This window comes from Apteryx mantelli, chromosome 22, assembly GCF_036417845.1.
Source record: "Apteryx mantelli isolate bAptMan1 chromosome 22, bAptMan1.hap1, whole genome shotgun sequence".
In the NCBI taxonomy this organism is placed as follows: Eukaryota; Metazoa; Chordata; class Aves; order Apterygiformes; family Apterygidae; genus Apteryx; species Apteryx mantelli.
In genome coordinates this window covers 14,094,674-14,111,672 of record NC_089999.1, presented here as the reverse complement: position 1 = coordinate 14,111,672, position 16,999 = coordinate 14,094,674, and the positions used below count along the sequence as shown (strand labels likewise).

The following is a 16,999-nucleotide window of genomic DNA, read 5'->3' as shown; positions in this document are numbered from 1 at the left end:
GTCCAGAAACCCCAACAAAATGGTATCAAAGCTTCAAACCAAGTATCAAGATGTCCAAGACATGTAAAAATAAGAAACTTGGAAAATGGAACCAGCTTTCTTGACACTTTACACCTGACAGCAAAGGAGGTAAGATATAGAAACCTGAACTGTGATTTTTCTTAACTTTGAAAAGATACAGAGTGCAACATTGTTTTTCCACATTTTCTTGTTTTTTCAGGTTATCAATTGCCGGACCAAAGCTTGCCAAGGGGCACTCATGACTCCCAAAGGCCTGGTGAGAGGCACTAGAGATGGGCCAGTTCCGCCAGCAGAGCTTTTACCTCAGGCAGTAGACTTTGTCAAGCAGTACTACAGTTCATTTAAAGAGTAAGGCAACCTTAGCTTCATTTTTGATACAGAAGTTCTCTACCTGCCTACCTGTCTGTGAGCCTAGAGAGCTTGCTTTCTTCACAACTATCAGCAACTATCCCATTACATAGCATACTGTCAAAAAATGGATAAGGACTATTAGAAAAAGTGATTAGAACTGTATTATTACTGTACTTCATATGCTGTGACTGCTAATCCCAGGTTTGGGGAATACAAGAACAGATTCTGTACAATGTGTTCCTCTGCCCCATCCCTCCTGAATGTGATACATTATAATAAGCAGCTTGGTCAGGACTCTCTTTCTTGCAGAATGTTGCCTTCTGTTTTCTTAACATTGGATGTTAATGGGATTAGCACCCACTTAGGTCAGTCTTAGATGTGAATAATGTGGATAATACTTTTAGTTTGTGCTGTTCCAATTATCTTTTCTCTGTGTTCCTCTGTTCTTTGTTTTTGATCAAGGGCAGTACACACTCAAACAACAATACCTGGAATTTATAACTTGCTTAAAGTTATTGACTTTCAAGGCTTTGACCAAAGTTTGGAAGGCCGGTCTCTCGCTTCTCAACCTTGTTCTATGCTATCATCAGCCTAAGCTTACTGGGTATGCTGAGAAGGATTCCTTAGTTTCAGAAAAGATGTTTGTGTTTTCACAAAAGTGAAGATGGAGCAGAAAGATCTTGTTGCAGGGAAAGCTGGAACATCTGGTTCTGCCTCAAATTCTATCAGCTCAGGGTCAGTAGGGTTTTATAAAGAATAATGATTTGACTTACATAACAAACTGACTCCTGCTGAAGTCAACTGCAGCTGAGTGGACTTGGGCATTTAGCAAGCCTTACAGGATTCTTCAAGGTCCCACTGTTAACTTCACCGGTAATTTCAATGAATTTACAATTTTTTTTTCTTTTAAAGGTATCCCATGTCCAGTTTTATGAAATATGATTAAAATTTACTAATAATCTTATAAGCACTTTCCTCTTTCTTTTTATGCTTCATGTAAGTATGTTGTGACTTCAGAAAAGTTCTCTGCAGCTGTCAGGAGTTAATGAACTTTCACATCACCAAGCAGTTCATAATTATCTAAAGTCATACTTAAAGACAAGAGCTTTTCGGATTTCGTTGCATCATTAGATCTTAAGTTACTTTTCAGAGTTTATTCTCTTTCCTGTTAGGGCCATTGGTTTTCAGTTTGATTCTACCCTTGTGTTAGGTAGGACCAGATGAATGAAGTGTGGAACTTTGTTGTCAGGAGCAGTCCATTGGTTTGAATGGCATTGCTTTGGGGAGTAAAATGCATAATATGCATAAATGCCTGCAGAACCTGGCTCTTTCTCAGTTATTGATAATTTAAGTTTTCTTCGCTAACAGCGTAGGTACGTAAGACTGGGACAAAGAGTACAAGAGTTGTGTCCACTGCCATGGGCCTGGTGTGAACTGATGGATTTTATTCCCTTCTAATTTACATCATTCTAATGAAGAATATGTTGTCAGTGTCTTCATGTGTTCTGACACATGAAAGAGGATTTGGGTCCAAGAGTTTGCAGGTCAAGTTTTCAAGTGACCAGATTTTCAAAACGATTGTCTGCTCATTCCATTATAACATATTACCAGACTTTCAAAGGGACTCTACCACATAATGGCTACTTCTTTAGACACTTTTAACTATTCCACAAAGCTTTCTTCCTGCTGAATCTTTCTGAAAGTCACTGTTTTACACACTGGCCATGCTCACTTGCCAGAGCATTACATTTGCACATCTCTCTGTTTCTGCTCAGGGTGATCTCACTACTTGGCTATTTGATCACATTGATTTACACTATCTTACATGCTTGCCCTTGATCTTTCATCTTGTTGAAAATATGAAACTCTCAGACAGTGCAGGCTATTCTCATTCTGTCTGTTAGCTGACAAAACAATTTTTGTCTGTGCTGCGATAAATATTTCCTCATGTTTTGTCTTCATTCTGTGTTATCAAAGTAAAGAATTTTAGAGGTTGGCTTCTTTGACAAAAGTTGCTCAGCACCTCCTTTCTGGTGTGGAAATCCTACTGACTTTGCTCAGAAGAGCTGTGCCCCTGTAAAAATAATAGAACTTTTAGAGACAGTCACTGTAACCCTCTCTTCACCTCTCCATTTCCTACTTTTGGGCTGAAGCTAAGCTGCTCTCTACTTTTCATTTGCCTGTGATTTGACAGTTTTTAACAAATGAATCTAGAATATCCAAATTTAAGCTGAAAATTTATACAGAAAAGCTTGTGATCAATGCATGTATATGTAGTGAAAGGACAGTGTCACTGCATAAATTTTTAGTGTGTTTGAATGAGTGAGCTCTGTTATTTGCACTCAGAAAGGACAATTCCTAAATTCTGAAGCCAGAGAAAGCTCTCCTCATCTGACCTCAGTCAGAGTCCTATCAACTTAACTCATGCCCTTTACCTAGAATACCCACTGCTTTTTAATTAAAAAAAAATTTGTAACCTGGATTGCCACAATAGATAACTGCTATGCTTTGGGGTGTGGTGCAGTAGAGGGCAGATGGGGAGGAGGTGATGGTGACTTCTCACATCTGAAACACAGTGCTGACTTCAGGAGGTAATGGATATTTTCACAAAGGATAGAGTATTTTAGGTTGAGCTGTTTTGCATCCAGAAAGTGTACATTTATAACAGGGACAGGTTTCTCAGTGTATATCCAAACTTGCCAAATCTATCTATCTACACAGATACCAACCGTCTCCCTGGAAATTTGCTCTAGCTGTATTCTGGCAGATAAAATCAGCTGTATAACTGGAAGTCTTCTCCTGAAAAAGGGTGCCTTGCTGTCAAAAACTTTATGACTTAAGCAGCCCATGCTCCTCTTCACCCCAAACATAAGAAGTGTGTCTGCAAATTAAATCAATTCTAAGTAATGAAATTCTCACTGTTTCTTTTCATGGCTGTTTCCTGATCAACAGTTTAAAAACAGAAGAACACCTGGCCCGAGTGGAAACAGTGACCAAAGAGATAGAAACAACAGGAACCTATCATCTGACAAAGGATGAACTGATCTTTGCTACCAAACAGGCCTGGAGGAATGCTCCAAGGTGCATCGGGAGAATCCAGTGGTCCAATCTACAGGTAACCTATGAGTCTAGAAATTATGGGCCAAATTATCAGCTGCTGTAAGTTAGAAGAATGTCCTTGACTTCTGTAAAATTATGCCAAATTGCATCAACTGAGGCCTAGTCCCTCTTGTACCTATAAAATCAACATTTTTTCCTAGTTCTCTACTCCGTAGTTGAATTAAAATATTTAGGAGTGTACTGTAGGAATCAACTAAGCCATGGAATTAGGTGCATTTCTTGTGCCTTTTTGGATTGTTACATGTGAAAATACTACATATAGGAATGATTAAAATTAATTTTTCATAGTGGAGCTAAAATTAAATAGAAAAATCCTGATTTTTCATTTCAATGTTTTTCTTAATCTTGATTTAAAAAAAAAACTGTTTTAGAAAAATAATGATCTTACATTAGTGTTCCAAAATCAATTTTCTTCTCTACTGTTCTTTTGGAAACATATAGGTATTTGATGCACGTGATTGTAAAACAGCCAAGGAAATGTTTGAGCATATCTGTAGTCATGTTCAGTATGCAACAAACCATGGAAATATCAGGTGGGCCTCTCATTTCATTTGAATTTTAAACATCAAATATCAGATCCAGATCTGCATTCAAAACTCCACAAAAGATCTGAAATGATATATCTAAATACTTAGACTGCTTGTTTCTGCTCTTAATTCTCCTGGCACTTACATGTTCCTCTTATATCTACCATCGACCGTTTTGAAAGTTTGTGAATTTCGTGGCTGGTGATGTAAAAACTTTCCTAATCCCTGGGGAGAAGAGATGATGGGGAGATTCTGGGAGCTGGCTGGAGAGGCTGAATGATGTTATTTCTACTGATGTTTATTTTAGAAATATAAAATAACTGCTGTGAGTAACAACTTATGTCTTAATAATTACAGTATGTTTGGTGTGCTATTATTTAATGGGATTTGATTGTCTCTCTGGGCAGATCAGCCATCACTGTCTTCCCCCAGAGGACTGATGGGAAACATGATTTCCGTGTTTGGAACAGCCAGCTCATTCGATATGCTGGGTATCAAATGCCAGATGGGTCTATCATAGGAGACCCTGCTAGTGTGGAGTTCACGCAGGTACAGTTCCAAATACAAAAGCATAACTGCTTTCTGTCTTGTCTAACCCATCTGTCTTTTATTTAGTTATTTTTCTTGTATGTTTATGCAGAGTGGGCGGGAAGTGTGGGGATAAGGAATGAATGGGATGTTTTGTCTCCCAGTTTCTAGGTGCAGGCTGAAGCAAGAATGTCTTACAGTCCTGATATGAAATGCTCCCCTGCATGTCAGAGCAAGGGAAAGTTTTCTTGTGGCCCCTTCCAAGGCAATGACTGGTGCTGTAAAATTTGTCTAATCCTCCCCTTATGTCGGGGACACAATCAGTACTTGGGTTTGTCCTGGCATTGTTTGAATGCAGAAAGACAGTCTTTACCACTGAGGAGTTACTTCAACAGCTTTTAAAGAGTTAACATTCTTTTGTCTTCAAATCCAGGGAGGAAAAAAACCTAGAAAACCAAAACCTACTTTGTTTACTTACAGTTGTGCATCGAGCTTGGGTGGAAGCCGAAATATGGCCGCTTTGATGTAGTTCCACTCATTCTCCAAGCAAACGGCCAAGACCCAGAAATATTTGAATTCCCGCCAGAAATTATCCTTGAAGTGCCAATGGAGCATCCAAAGTAAGCACCCAGGATTTAGATAATTGCATTTCTGCCTCTGCCTCACCTTGGCTATTGCACTAATATAAGGCCAGGTTTATTAGCCTGTGCCTGTGAGTTCTTTGTTAGGATGAAATTATGGTAAATTGTCCTGAAACATAAAATGCCTGTTAGAACAACAAAATGAGATTTAAATTAAGGAAGCCAACAGCATTTTTGTTAGAAATCTCTTTTTTCTAATCTCCATTTCAATCATATTCAGAATCAAAAAAACTCATAGTGTCTTATGCCAGTGTAATTCACTTGTAAAATGTGAATCTTGTAATCATCATGGCTTTGATTCTTTAGAAGATTTAAGTATGTGTATTTCAAAGCAAAATCATCAACATTCAGCTTCAAATGTAAGTGGTCAAGGTCAGATCAGTGGTGATGCAGTGCTGTGCTGATTTGCCCTGGCTAACCGTCTGGTTGTTAGGTTTTTCATGTGTTTCCTGCCTTGCCTTGTTATCAGCTACCTCTTTGTATAATTTCAGTTTGTACAATAATGTTTGCTAGTGGCTGCATTCATAACAAAATATCTGCTGCCTTTCTCTCTTTGTTTCTTTCTTCATGTTTGCTCTGGGAGTGGCCTGTAGATTGCAGAAATCTGCAAGCTGTTGTGCAGTTTCTTTAACAGACAATTCCCAATTTCCACATTGCATATGAAAACTTTATTATGAGCTTTTGCAGACCATGCTCCATGGGTCATTCCTCCTACAGATAGTATTCTTTCTCTTCCTGAACTTTTGTGGTTATTGCCTACAGGAGGAAGAGATATATAAACTAATAAACCAAAATGCTCTTTGACAGGTATGAATGGTTTAAGGAGTTGGATCTGAAGTGGTACGCACTGCCTGCTGTTGCCAACATGCTTCTTGAGGTGGGAGGCCTGGAGTTTACAGCGTGTCCTTTCAATGGCTGGTACATGGGGACAGAGATAGGAGTGCGAGACTTCTGTGATGTACAGCGGTACAATATCCTGAAGGTAATCTTCTGAAGTAGGGATGTGTAGATCCAAGAAGGGAATAGACTTGGTTGGTGGAGCATTTCTGAAAGAAAAGCGCTATCGGTCTTTGCTGGGATGGGTGTTGTATTTACTTCACGCTAACACTTCAGTGCTAATCTGACATCATATTTTGACTATTGTGGGACATCTTGAATGGCTGCCAAGATTATGACTGTGCAGATAGTATGACTGTTTTTACAGTGTTCTGACGGTGTCTGTTCCAAATACCTGGCCAGAATGGTGAAAGTGCAACTGTAGAAGAAATTAATAATGCTGTCCTAAACGGAATCCTTCCCCAGTTTTACCCTGAGTCCTGCTGACTCAGGACTTTTGGACTCTGTTGGTATATATATCACAGGTGTATTGATGTCAGATCCAGTCTCCTGCTGACATTGCAGTGGAGTCCTGGTTCATAGCTGCAGGTCTTGGGCACCTCGCCAGTCCAAATTAATAATGATTACTTATTACGAGCCACTGCTGCTTTCAAACCATTTAGCCCAGGAGAGATCCCCTCCCTGTCACCAGACTGGGATAGCCTCTAGAACCAGAACTCCATGATTCAAGCTCACCTCTGGCACCAACTGTTTCTGCTGCCATCACTTCCCCAGTATAGGATTGACCTGTCCCCATTCCTTGATACTTTTTCTTGCATTATTATTTCAGTAAGGTAGAGAAGACATCAGGTCAAAATCCTGGTTATTAAGTTTGCTTTTCCCCCCCTCTCTCTTTTTCATGTGTAGGAGGTAGGAAGAAGAATGGGACTGGAAACAAACAAACTTTCATCACTGTGGAAAGACCGAGCTGTTGTAGAGATTAATGTGGCCGTGCTTCATAGCTTTCAAGTAAGTCAATGAGTTTGGTATCTGGAGAGACACTGAACATTGTGGGCCCTGTTTTCCTTTCACTTGTAACAGTTTTATACCTATATAGTGCCGGTGGTCCAACACTCAATTCACAGGAGGCTATCAGTGTAACTCCAGTAGAGTTACACCTAATTTACACTTGGGAAAGTGGACGATTCCCTATCTCATATTGTTGCCTGATAAAAATCTCATATGGGGGCAAAAGGTGGAGAAAAAGACAAGGAAGTTAAGGGCAAGATTATTCATTCTTTTAACACATCTGTCTGTGTCAAAATCTATGTAAAGCCATTGGATTAACAGCTTTCATTTTACAATGACTATGTATTCAAGCTATCATAACAATATGAGAGACAGGTAAAAATGAATCAGAGGCATTTTAGCATGCTCTCCTGATGCTGGAGAGGTAAAATGCTGACAAAAGATGCTGACGTTAAAAAAAAAAAAAAGAAGAAGGATTTAAAATGAATGACAAACCAAGTCAAAGGTCCACAAAGAACAGTATCTATATAACAGCTGCTGATAATAAAGATTTCCCAGAACTGTATAAAATCCTCCAAATATCAACAAAAGCAAAAATTACTTTAACTATGTCGGGGAGAAAAGCAGAAGGGGCATTTCAATTTATGCCTTTCTTTTTGCAATTCTTCTAGAAACAAAATGTTACTATCATGGATCACCACTCTGCTGCTGAATCGTTCATGAAATACATGCAGAATGAGTACCGCGTGCGAGGAGGCTGCCCAGCTGACTGGGTGTGGCTTGTGCCTCCTATATCAGGGAGCATCACTCCAGTGTTCCACCAGGAGATGCTGAACTATGTCCTCACTCCCTTCTTTTATTACCAGGTACATGTCATCAAAAAGGTGATTTTAGCAGACAACTTCAGCAGTGCAGATGATAACATGGGACCTCAGAAAGTCTGCATGAAAAGCCCTTGTTACTCGCATCACTGTCAGTCAAGGTGCCTGCAAAAGAAAATTCACCAATAGTTTCATAAATAATAGGCAATTTCTATTATACTGTGGGAGATTATGTTAGTTCTGCTGAATTCCCAAGCTGTAATTAAAATGCAATTTAGTACTACACAGAGACTGATCCTGTATTTATGCAGTCAGTAGAGAACAGGATTCACATCAGGCAGCAGATCATATATACAGATTATACTGAATCTGGCACTCTGTGACACGCAAATTGTATATTTATTATTTTACATTTCATACCTGAAACTTACCTTTTCTTTTTTTATAAGGTGGATGCTTGGAAAACACATTTCTGGCATGATGAGACCCGGAGGCCAAAGAAAAAAGAAATAAAGCTTAGCATCTTGGCAAAGTAAGTTGTTCAAATAAAAGACTCAGTACTTTTGTCCAGCTATTCTGTTCCTGTGATGCTCCTGTTCCACATTTTTTGAGCAATAGGGACCACTTGAATTGTTTGAATCACAGACTCACATGTCCACAATTCGGTAATTTTCATAGCTGAGGTTCTTATTCAGGACTCTCTCCAGGAAAAGCCGTGGTCAAGATGAGCCTTTCCTAGCTTCTTTGTGAATTAATCTGAATTACTGATAGCTGTATTCAAAATAATACATGTTTGTTTGTTTTTCCTTCAGGGCTGTACTCTTTGCATCTTCACTCATGCGAAAAACAATGGCAGCCAGATCCAAGGTCACCGTGATCTATGCAACAGAGACTGGGAAATCTGAAACATTAGCCAGCAGTCTGTGCAGCTTGTTCAGCTGTGCCTTCAACACTAAGGTAAGAAAGTATAAATTGTCCACACTAAATGGAGAGCAAAGGTTGGCTAGTTTTATCAGCTTCTGCAAGTTCCTTCATTCTATACGCCTTCACTTGCAGTTTAGAATGTCCAGCAAAAATAGCTTGCTAGAAGCTTAATTTTTTTGCTGATCTAGCACAGTGTCTCATAGATTTGGTAAACAGTGATCTGACAATCATACAGATATCTAATGCTAGTTCTTAGTTATGTCCACTAGCAATTTCTCATAAGCTTGGTATCTTCCAGATTCTGTGCATGGATGAGTACAAAATCTGTGACCTGGAAAAAGAAACACTCCTTTTAGTGGTTACCAGCACTTTTGGAAATGGAGATTCTCCAAATAATGGAAAGGTAATACTGAACTCAAGCATATCTGAGACGCAACTCAAAGACCACTGAGACCAAAGACCATCCTTTCATTTGTCCCATGTACTTGAATAGGATATGAATCAGGGTCTCACTTCTGTTTTAAATCAACCAAAGCATATTTTTCTAACCTTAAATATTTTTTGAATTTTTATACAGACATTGAAGAACTCCTTGTTGACCCTGAAATTGCTGAGAAGAAAAATTAGGTAAAAATACTTTATTTGTTTGCATGTGATGAGTCCTTTTGCCTTTTATTTGGCATAACATTGTGGTCTGTTAACATTGCCTTTCCCCAAACTTGTTTATATCTCCTTCTACAGATATGCCGTGTTTGGTTTGGGGTCCACCATGTATCCAGAGTTCTGTGCCTTTGCTCATGCCATTGACCGAAAACTGGCCCAGCTAGGGGCTTCTCAGCTCACTCCAGTAGGTGAAGGAGATGAACTCAATGGGCAGGAAGAAGCTTTTCGCAGCTGGGCAGTCAATGCATTCAAGGTGACTGTAAATAGTTAGCTCATATATTCATTCATTCATTCATTTGCTTCAGTCTTAACTACCGTCCCATAAAAATGGAAAAAAATAGTTTTAAATACCTAACGAAATTGGACATACTCGTTTCAGTCCATTTCAGAGAAAAAAGCCTTTGGCAAAATTAACATGTGGATTTAGATTTGAATTTTGAATGCTGCTCTCTTCTACTGCTTCCCTAAATTGAAGAGTGAACTGGGCCCCTTTTCTATTATCTTCCCATAAAGGTCCATGGAACCTCTTGGATAGTAAGAGCAAAGACAGCAGCATCAAACATCAGAATTTTTCTAAGTAGATCGGTTTTCTAGATAAACTGGTATAAAAGTGGAACCTTACTGAGCCCCTCTAACATTGCTGATCTCAGCTGAATCACTAAATAATAGCAATCATTAAAACTGAAATCTCCTTGTTAATATTAAGTGAGACCATAATTAGCTCTAACTCCTTATCCTTGTGTCATTACTATTTTATTGAAATAAGCATAGCATTAACAAATACCAGCAAAGTGACAAAAGACAATGCTAGGAATATTTTTTTACCATTAATAGCCTTACATTTTTCTTCTTTCTAGACTGCCTGTGACATTTTCAACATCCGTGGGAAAAACAGTATTCAGTTGCCTGGGATATATACTTCATCTGAAAGCTGGGATCCTGAGAATTACAGGATAGTACATGACTCTCAAACCATGGACTTGACTAAAGGTATTACCACCCACCTCCCATTTCCTCTGTCTATTTACTTCAGAGAGGTCCAAATTGTAAAGGCTGTCCAAGAGTGATATGGACTCTGCTACAGTGCTATATGATAGAATTCATATAATAATGAAGTACAGTGGTAGGAGAAAAAAGACATAGATTTACATGGAATAATTCATTATCTCTTCCAGTGCAGTAACATCAAAGCACCAGAACTGGCAGATATTTTGGCAGCCTCAGAAGAAAAGCAAAGACTGGAATGAACTACATTTAGTCAGGGAAAGTGTGCAAATCATTACAGCATCTTTATTTTCTATCTAGGACACATAACTGTTGTATGTTCTAGGGCAAACATAGTTCAATTGTTTTCTGCATATACATGAAGACATTTTAAACACAATCACAAAATTGCCATGAATCCTGTCCTCATTTCTCAACAGCACTTGCAGACATTCATGCAAAGGATGTAATTCCCATGAAGCTGAAATTCAGGCAGAATCTGCAGAGTTTAAAATCCAGGTATTGTACCTTGTTCTTTTGAATATTACAATACTACATTTTACTAAAAACTTAAAATAACTGAAATGCCCGGATATAAACATCTTTTCTCTGTAGTTGTTGAGAAATATATTTGAATTTGGTACCATCATTAGAAGTAAATCATTATCACAAGAACACAAGAATACATAGAATCCTAGCTCTTATTTAGATGCCTTACTTCACAGTGGAGTCTCTGGGATTGTAGGGAATTAAATACCTTTGTGAATATGGCCCTTTGATAGCTACCAAATATGGAAGGTCAGGTGTATGGTCCCTCTCTCTTGCTTGGTTCGCTACATGCTAAGCAAATGTTTGCTTCATTTAGAAAACAAAGTTGTCCATTAGCAGACAAAAAGAAAGGAAGAGAGACGGTGCAAGAAGCTGCTGTATTGCTTGCAGTCATACTGCAAAACAAGCTGAGACAAGACAGTACACAAACACAAAAGGATAATCAGTTACAACATTTGCCTTAGAAATAACATTTATGAATGGCTCTCCAACATCCTCCAATAAGTCTCTTCCATCCCTGTTCTAAATAAAATAGAAAGCATATATATATATATATACACACTTCTATATACTATATATATACTTCTATATAAATATAAGGAGACTTCCTTATAGGAAGTCCTGTGAGCTTGTTTACGATGTGAGCTATTCAGTCTTCAGCAGAGCTGCACTTCCTTTCACTGGCTGATTACAGGCAGATTTATTTATTACTGATCAAGCAGCACTTCAGCATCTTATTTGTTTTGATACAAATGCTTCACATATCTAGACTATTATTCAGTTAAGTCTTCATGAATTGCTAAGCTGGTCTGATAATTTGATAATGAACACAAATAAACCCTTGCCAACTGTCATTTCAGATTTATTCATTTTCTGAACAGTTTAAGGGAAATCCTGTCGACATAACCAAGACCTGTCTTGTTTCTTTCTTTTTTAAATCTAGTCGTGTTACCATCCTGGTTAAGCTTTCCTGTGAGACTAATCAGGAAGTGCACTACCTGCCTGGAGAACATATCGGGATTTTCCCAGGCAACCAGCCAGAATTAGTCTGTGGCCTCATTGCACATGTCAAGGATGCCCCACCAGCTGATCAGACTATCAGACTTGAAACATGCACTAATGGTGAGTTGGTTCTCTTCAGACAAAATAACAGACAGATAATGGACAGATTTTTCAAAAATTCTTCAAAATTCTTCTAGACAGAAGTTGATTCTATTATCCTCCCTTTCAGTTTTAATAGGATTTTTATTGATGCTTTTAGTTGCTCTTCTAATTCTGCATTCTGATTTTGCACACTCTGGCAGCCTGTGGTAACTTCATCAGTGCTGGTGGAGTTATCCTGGATTGACAATGTCTGTAATGCAATTGCTAGCTTGGCTATTGACTGCAATTAAATTAATTAGTAGAGTTTGCTTATTGAAATCAGAGTCCTAAAATAGATTTCCATGTTATGACCTTCTCCCCCATCTTAGTAGCAGCAATTTGCTAAATCATAGGCTTCTGTCATACAGAAAGGATGATTTCCATCATTCTTTTTGTTTAAAAGTGTTGTTTTGTTATCATGCAATTCTCTGCATCAGATCCTCCACTTACAAAATATTTGAAATCTCACATTAATCTTTTTAACAAACAAATTCCTTTTTCAGTTTTAAGGAGACTGCACAGTCTGATCACCGAGGTTTTAGATTAATTTTCTAGCAGATAATCCTTTCAGTAGGGCCCTGTGGTCTAGACCTGCATGCGTATACTCTGAAGTCATATTTTAAAGGACACTGAGTCTTGTGAAGCCCTACAGCTGTCAAATGCCTTGGGAATTGCTAAGTGTTATTTCCCTCATTTCCAGGTGGCTACTGGGCAAGCGACAAAAAAATTCCAGCCTGCACACTCCCCCAAGCTTTGTCATACTTCCTTGATATCACTACTCCACCCTCTCAACAACTGCTAAAAAACCTCTCCCAGCTGGTAACAGAGGAAGGAGAAAAAGAGAGACTGGAAGTCTTATGTCATGTAAGTGTTAGGGCTCGATTTATGCTAAAAGACATCTATGTACTGGAAAAATCACAGGCCATCTGATGCCCTTTTACTGTGTAGCAGAAGCTCTGGAAATTTTTGTAATGATGGTGCTTGATTCTTATCCCTCCGTTGCATGTTCTGTGCACTTTAAAACCAACCTCAGTGAGAGAAAGGATAGTGGTGTAGTTCAATTCAGGCGTGGGAATCAAGAGATTTCTTATGATCTGATATTTCCTGTGTGGTTCTGGGTGGGTCAGTTTGCCTGCCTGTTTCTCTTGCCTGCCTCATGGTGGTTTCTGATGATATACCACTAAAAGACCTTACTGTTTGCAAGTGGAGAGGTTGAAGGGAAGCTGGTAGATATATGTGGCAGACAATTTGGTACTGCAAGAGGGATGCAGATTTAAGTAACCAAAGACTCACAGGTGTGGTAAGTGCTTGCTTCTCCTGCCGGGTTCAGTTAGCACTCAGTAGTTATCAGGGCCTGGGTTCATATGATTTTGTGGATATCCCGTAGCAGGGTGCTGAGAAACAGATTATTCTTTAGTTTTGACATCCTTCCTGTAGCGATTACTGTCTGAGAAAAATTATAGAGGCTGTTTATACACTTCTGTTTCCAAAAATTAAACAATTTCTTAGGAAACCCCAGTATTGGTCTAGGCAATGTTTTGAGAATTCTGTGTTGATCTGCAGTTTACTGCATGTTTAATTAAATGTAAAGCAGGAATCTTATTTTATAAGTGACATTTCAAACATCCCTGCTCTCCTGAACTCAACATGACCTGGTAACTTTATAATGGTGGCCTTTGGCTTTTAGAACACAGAAGAATACAATAAATGGAAGTTTTACAACAACCCTAACATCCTGGAGGTCCTGGAGGAGTTTCCTTCTGCAGAGGTCTCAACATCTTTCTTACTGACTCAGCTGCCGCTTCTGAAACCCAGGTACTATTCTGTCAGTTCCTGCTGTGACATGACACCCAGAGAGATTCATCTGACGGTTGCAGTGGTCAACTACAAGACAAGAGGTAATGCATTGTTGCTTTCATGTATCTCTTAATTAAATGGTGTTTAGGATGCATTGTGGTTCAGTAAAAACTTTGTCTGCCATATGCCAAAAAGTTTGTATTGTGATATTAATCTACGTGCAGAATAGTGTACAGCAGTGCAGCTGTTCATGCTGTATCAGGATTTTTTTTAATTCTGCAGCTTCATCAGTGTATCCTTGTTTTAGAAATCATTACTACATATCCACTTATTTAAACACCTCAATTTTAAGTATAAACTGTGCTTTTTAAAAAAAAAAAAAAAGGAGAGCCAGCTTTTCCATACTCACAAATGTGTTTCTTTTCCTCTGATTAGGTGGGCAAGGACCTTTGCACCATGGAGTTTGCAGTACATGGCTGAATACAATAGCTGTCAATGAAATAGTCCCATGCTTTGTACGCAGGTGAGTGTATGACAGCAAAAAAATGCCAGCAGTTCTTAGTTCACTTTCTTCAGCATTTTTTGGTTGTTTGCATATGATTTCCAAGTGACTGGTGATTGTAATTTGGAATATCTCAGTTTGAGAAGAGTGGGAACTCCCTGTCTTCCAGAGAGGAGATGCTTTATCATGTCTTATATTGAGTAAAATCATTAATCATTAGAAAATTCTGAAAGAATTCTGTCCATACGGCAGTATCCCTACTCTTGGCATATCCACTATAGAGCAACTAAAGCTAAGGGAACGATAAGCAAAGTCACCACATTAAGCCCTTTTACTATTTTCAAACTGATAACTTAGGCTGCACTGTTCAAAATCATTCAGGCAACTGACATGGACAAGTCAGTCATAAACTCTTTGCTGTGATTATCTCTTTGAGTATTTTGGGCTTACAGCTCTGCAGCACAGCATATTATTTCTCTTCTCCCCCCGTATCTACCCCATATCATTTCAAAGAAGCCTCAGGTAAATTGAGTAAAAATCATCTTGCAAATATTTACCCTCTATATAAATTCATGGATTTTTTTTTACCCAATCTCCCCTGAAATTAATTCCTGTGAATATTTTCAGGAAAATAATTGAAGTTTTATTGAATTCTAATGAAGGAATTTGTTCAGTACTGCTAAATCTGTTCAGAAATGTTTGCTCAGTTTCCCATAAACGTTGCTTCTATATCTACTGCAGTGCAGCATGGTCTTCTAGACAGACTGGGGAAAAGGTGGGCAAAGAAAGGAGGTCATCATGTACTTTATTTCTACCCCATATTTCAACTATACCCTGTGATTTTGAGTAAGGGCTTGAGACTACCTGTGTTTATGCAAAATCACAGTGATAGATACTCTCCTGCATCATTGGGTAATTATCAGTGTTATTGCTTACTGTATACTTTAAAAATAAAGCGAGTCTGATTCTTCACTCCTTCAAGCCAAATTTACCCTAATGTATTTTAGCATAACAAGAGAAGATCCAGGGCTGTAGAGAAATCACCAGCTTTGTAAGAATAGATTTATTCTGAGTTTTATGTATTTTTGCATGTTAGTACTAATGGATTCCAGCTCCCAAGGGAGTCAACCAAGCCATGCATTCTAGTTGGTCCAGGAACAGGAATTGCTCCGTTCAGAAGTTTCTGGCAGCAGCGTCTCTATGACTTGGAAAAGAAAGGTACTATGGGGATTGACACAAGGGGGAGGCCACACCTAACCCAGCATCAGAAGACAAAATCTGTACAGAAAAAGACACCCAGAAATATTAGCAAAGTAAACCATGTAGAGATTTGTCATCCCAAGACTGATTAAACACTGCACTCACACAGCTAATAATTCCACCCCACTCGAGACCATTCTGGTGGTCTTGAACCATTCTGTCAGTTGGAGGAAGAAGCCTGTGTGTGTCCTTGTAAATATTATATGTTCACTGACTGCCACAGTCTCTCACACAAGGGCCGTGGTACAGAGAGGTAATGCTTTGGTCTCTTTGTATCAGTCTGTTTGGGGATGTGCTCCAGCAGAAGATTCCACATGGTTCTCTGAGGTTTCAGGCAAGTTCAGTCCTACTGCAGCTCTTAAATCAGAAGTTGTCAAACCACACACACACACACACACACACACACACACACACACACACACACTCACTCACTCCTTCTAAGATGTTCAGTGGGGAAGGCTAATTAGAAAATAGCAGTTGCATTGCCTGAGTAGTTGCTGAGACAATGGGGCCTTGTAATGGGATAGTGATAAGAGATAATAGTCCTTACTAGGAAAGGAAAAGCAACTTTCCAGTGTTGGTTTCAGGAATCAAAGGTGGTGACATGACATTATTGTTTGGCTGCCGGCAGCCAGACATGGATCACATCTACAAAGAAGAAATGGAGGAAATGAAGAGGAAAGGAGTTCTGAAAGAGGTCTATACAGCTTACTCCAGACAACCTGGCCAACCTAAGGTAAGGCTGGTTCCTCTGTTCTTCAGGGATGGGCTCCTTTGGGAATGGTCCCTCAAATTAAGATTTGGACACTGTTTTAAATTTTTCTCAAAAGATTGTTAGCATTTTGCTTCAGTGTATTGTGAACAAGTGGCAGAAAACCCCATTCCTTCAAAACAAAGGAGAATCTCAGTGTTCACTTCAATATAAGCAAGCTACATATAAAAAACCCTTACTGCTATATAGAGAGGCATAACAGACATAAAATTAAACCTTTAAGTGCAAACAGCCTTTGAAGCTAGAAGGTGTAACATTCTCAGAAACACTAAATTTTGTGGGATATGATTAGACTAGGAGTTAGAAATGAGTTGACTGTGGCCATTTGTCACCATTTCAATGACACACTGACCCTGGAAATTTCTTCTGCTAGGAGAAGCCTTGATTGGAGAAAACAACAGTGCTTAAGCTATCCTCTTTTTAGCTGTCCTCCTATCCTGGCAAGATAGGAGTTTTTGGCAGTGGCAACTGATTCTGAAAAAGAACAGTCTTAGTTCTGTTCTAGTTTAACCAAGATACTGGTCCAGCCTCCAAATCTGAGGCTTCTAAAT

The 16,999-nt window shown here is 38.9% G+C and overlaps 1 protein-coding gene across 13 annotated transcripts in view; it reads left to right on the top strand.

Annotated features, from left to right (window-relative positions):
- NOS2 (nitric oxide synthase 2) overlaps nt 1–16,999 on the top strand; it is a 41,661-nt gene that overhangs the window by 22,838 nt on the left and 1,824 nt on the right. For all 13 annotated transcript variants that reach the window (XM_067309810.1, XM_067309809.1, XM_067309807.1 and 10 more), the window contains 22 exons: nt 7–129; nt 221–369; nt 3,325–3,487; nt 3,934–4,025; nt 4,427–4,568; nt 5,028–5,167; nt 5,996–6,170; nt 6,932–7,033; nt 7,705–7,899; nt 8,304–8,386; nt 8,667–8,811; nt 9,077–9,181; nt 9,356–9,405; nt 9,520–9,694; nt 10,299–10,431; nt 10,866–10,944; nt 11,918–12,096; nt 12,818–12,981; nt 13,805–14,015; nt 14,350–14,437; nt 15,513–15,634; nt 16,264–16,412. In XM_067309810.1, coding sequence (XP_067165911.1) covers nt 7–129; nt 221–369; nt 3,325–3,487; nt 3,934–4,025; nt 4,427–4,568; nt 5,028–5,167; nt 5,996–6,170; nt 6,932–7,033; nt 7,705–7,899; nt 8,304–8,386; nt 8,667–8,811; nt 9,077–9,181; nt 9,356–9,405; nt 9,520–9,694; nt 10,299–10,431; nt 10,866–10,944; nt 11,918–12,096; nt 12,818–12,981; nt 13,805–14,015; nt 14,350–14,437; nt 15,513–15,634; nt 16,264–16,412 — 2,964 coding nt within the window. The remainder of the gene's footprint in view (nt 1–6; nt 130–220; nt 370–3,324; nt 3,488–3,933; nt 4,026–4,426; nt 4,569–5,027; nt 5,168–5,995; nt 6,171–6,931; nt 7,034–7,704; nt 7,900–8,303; nt 8,387–8,666; nt 8,812–9,076; nt 9,182–9,355; nt 9,406–9,519; nt 9,695–10,298; nt 10,432–10,865; nt 10,945–11,917; nt 12,097–12,817; nt 12,982–13,804; nt 14,016–14,349; nt 14,438–15,512; nt 15,635–16,263; nt 16,413–16,999) is intronic.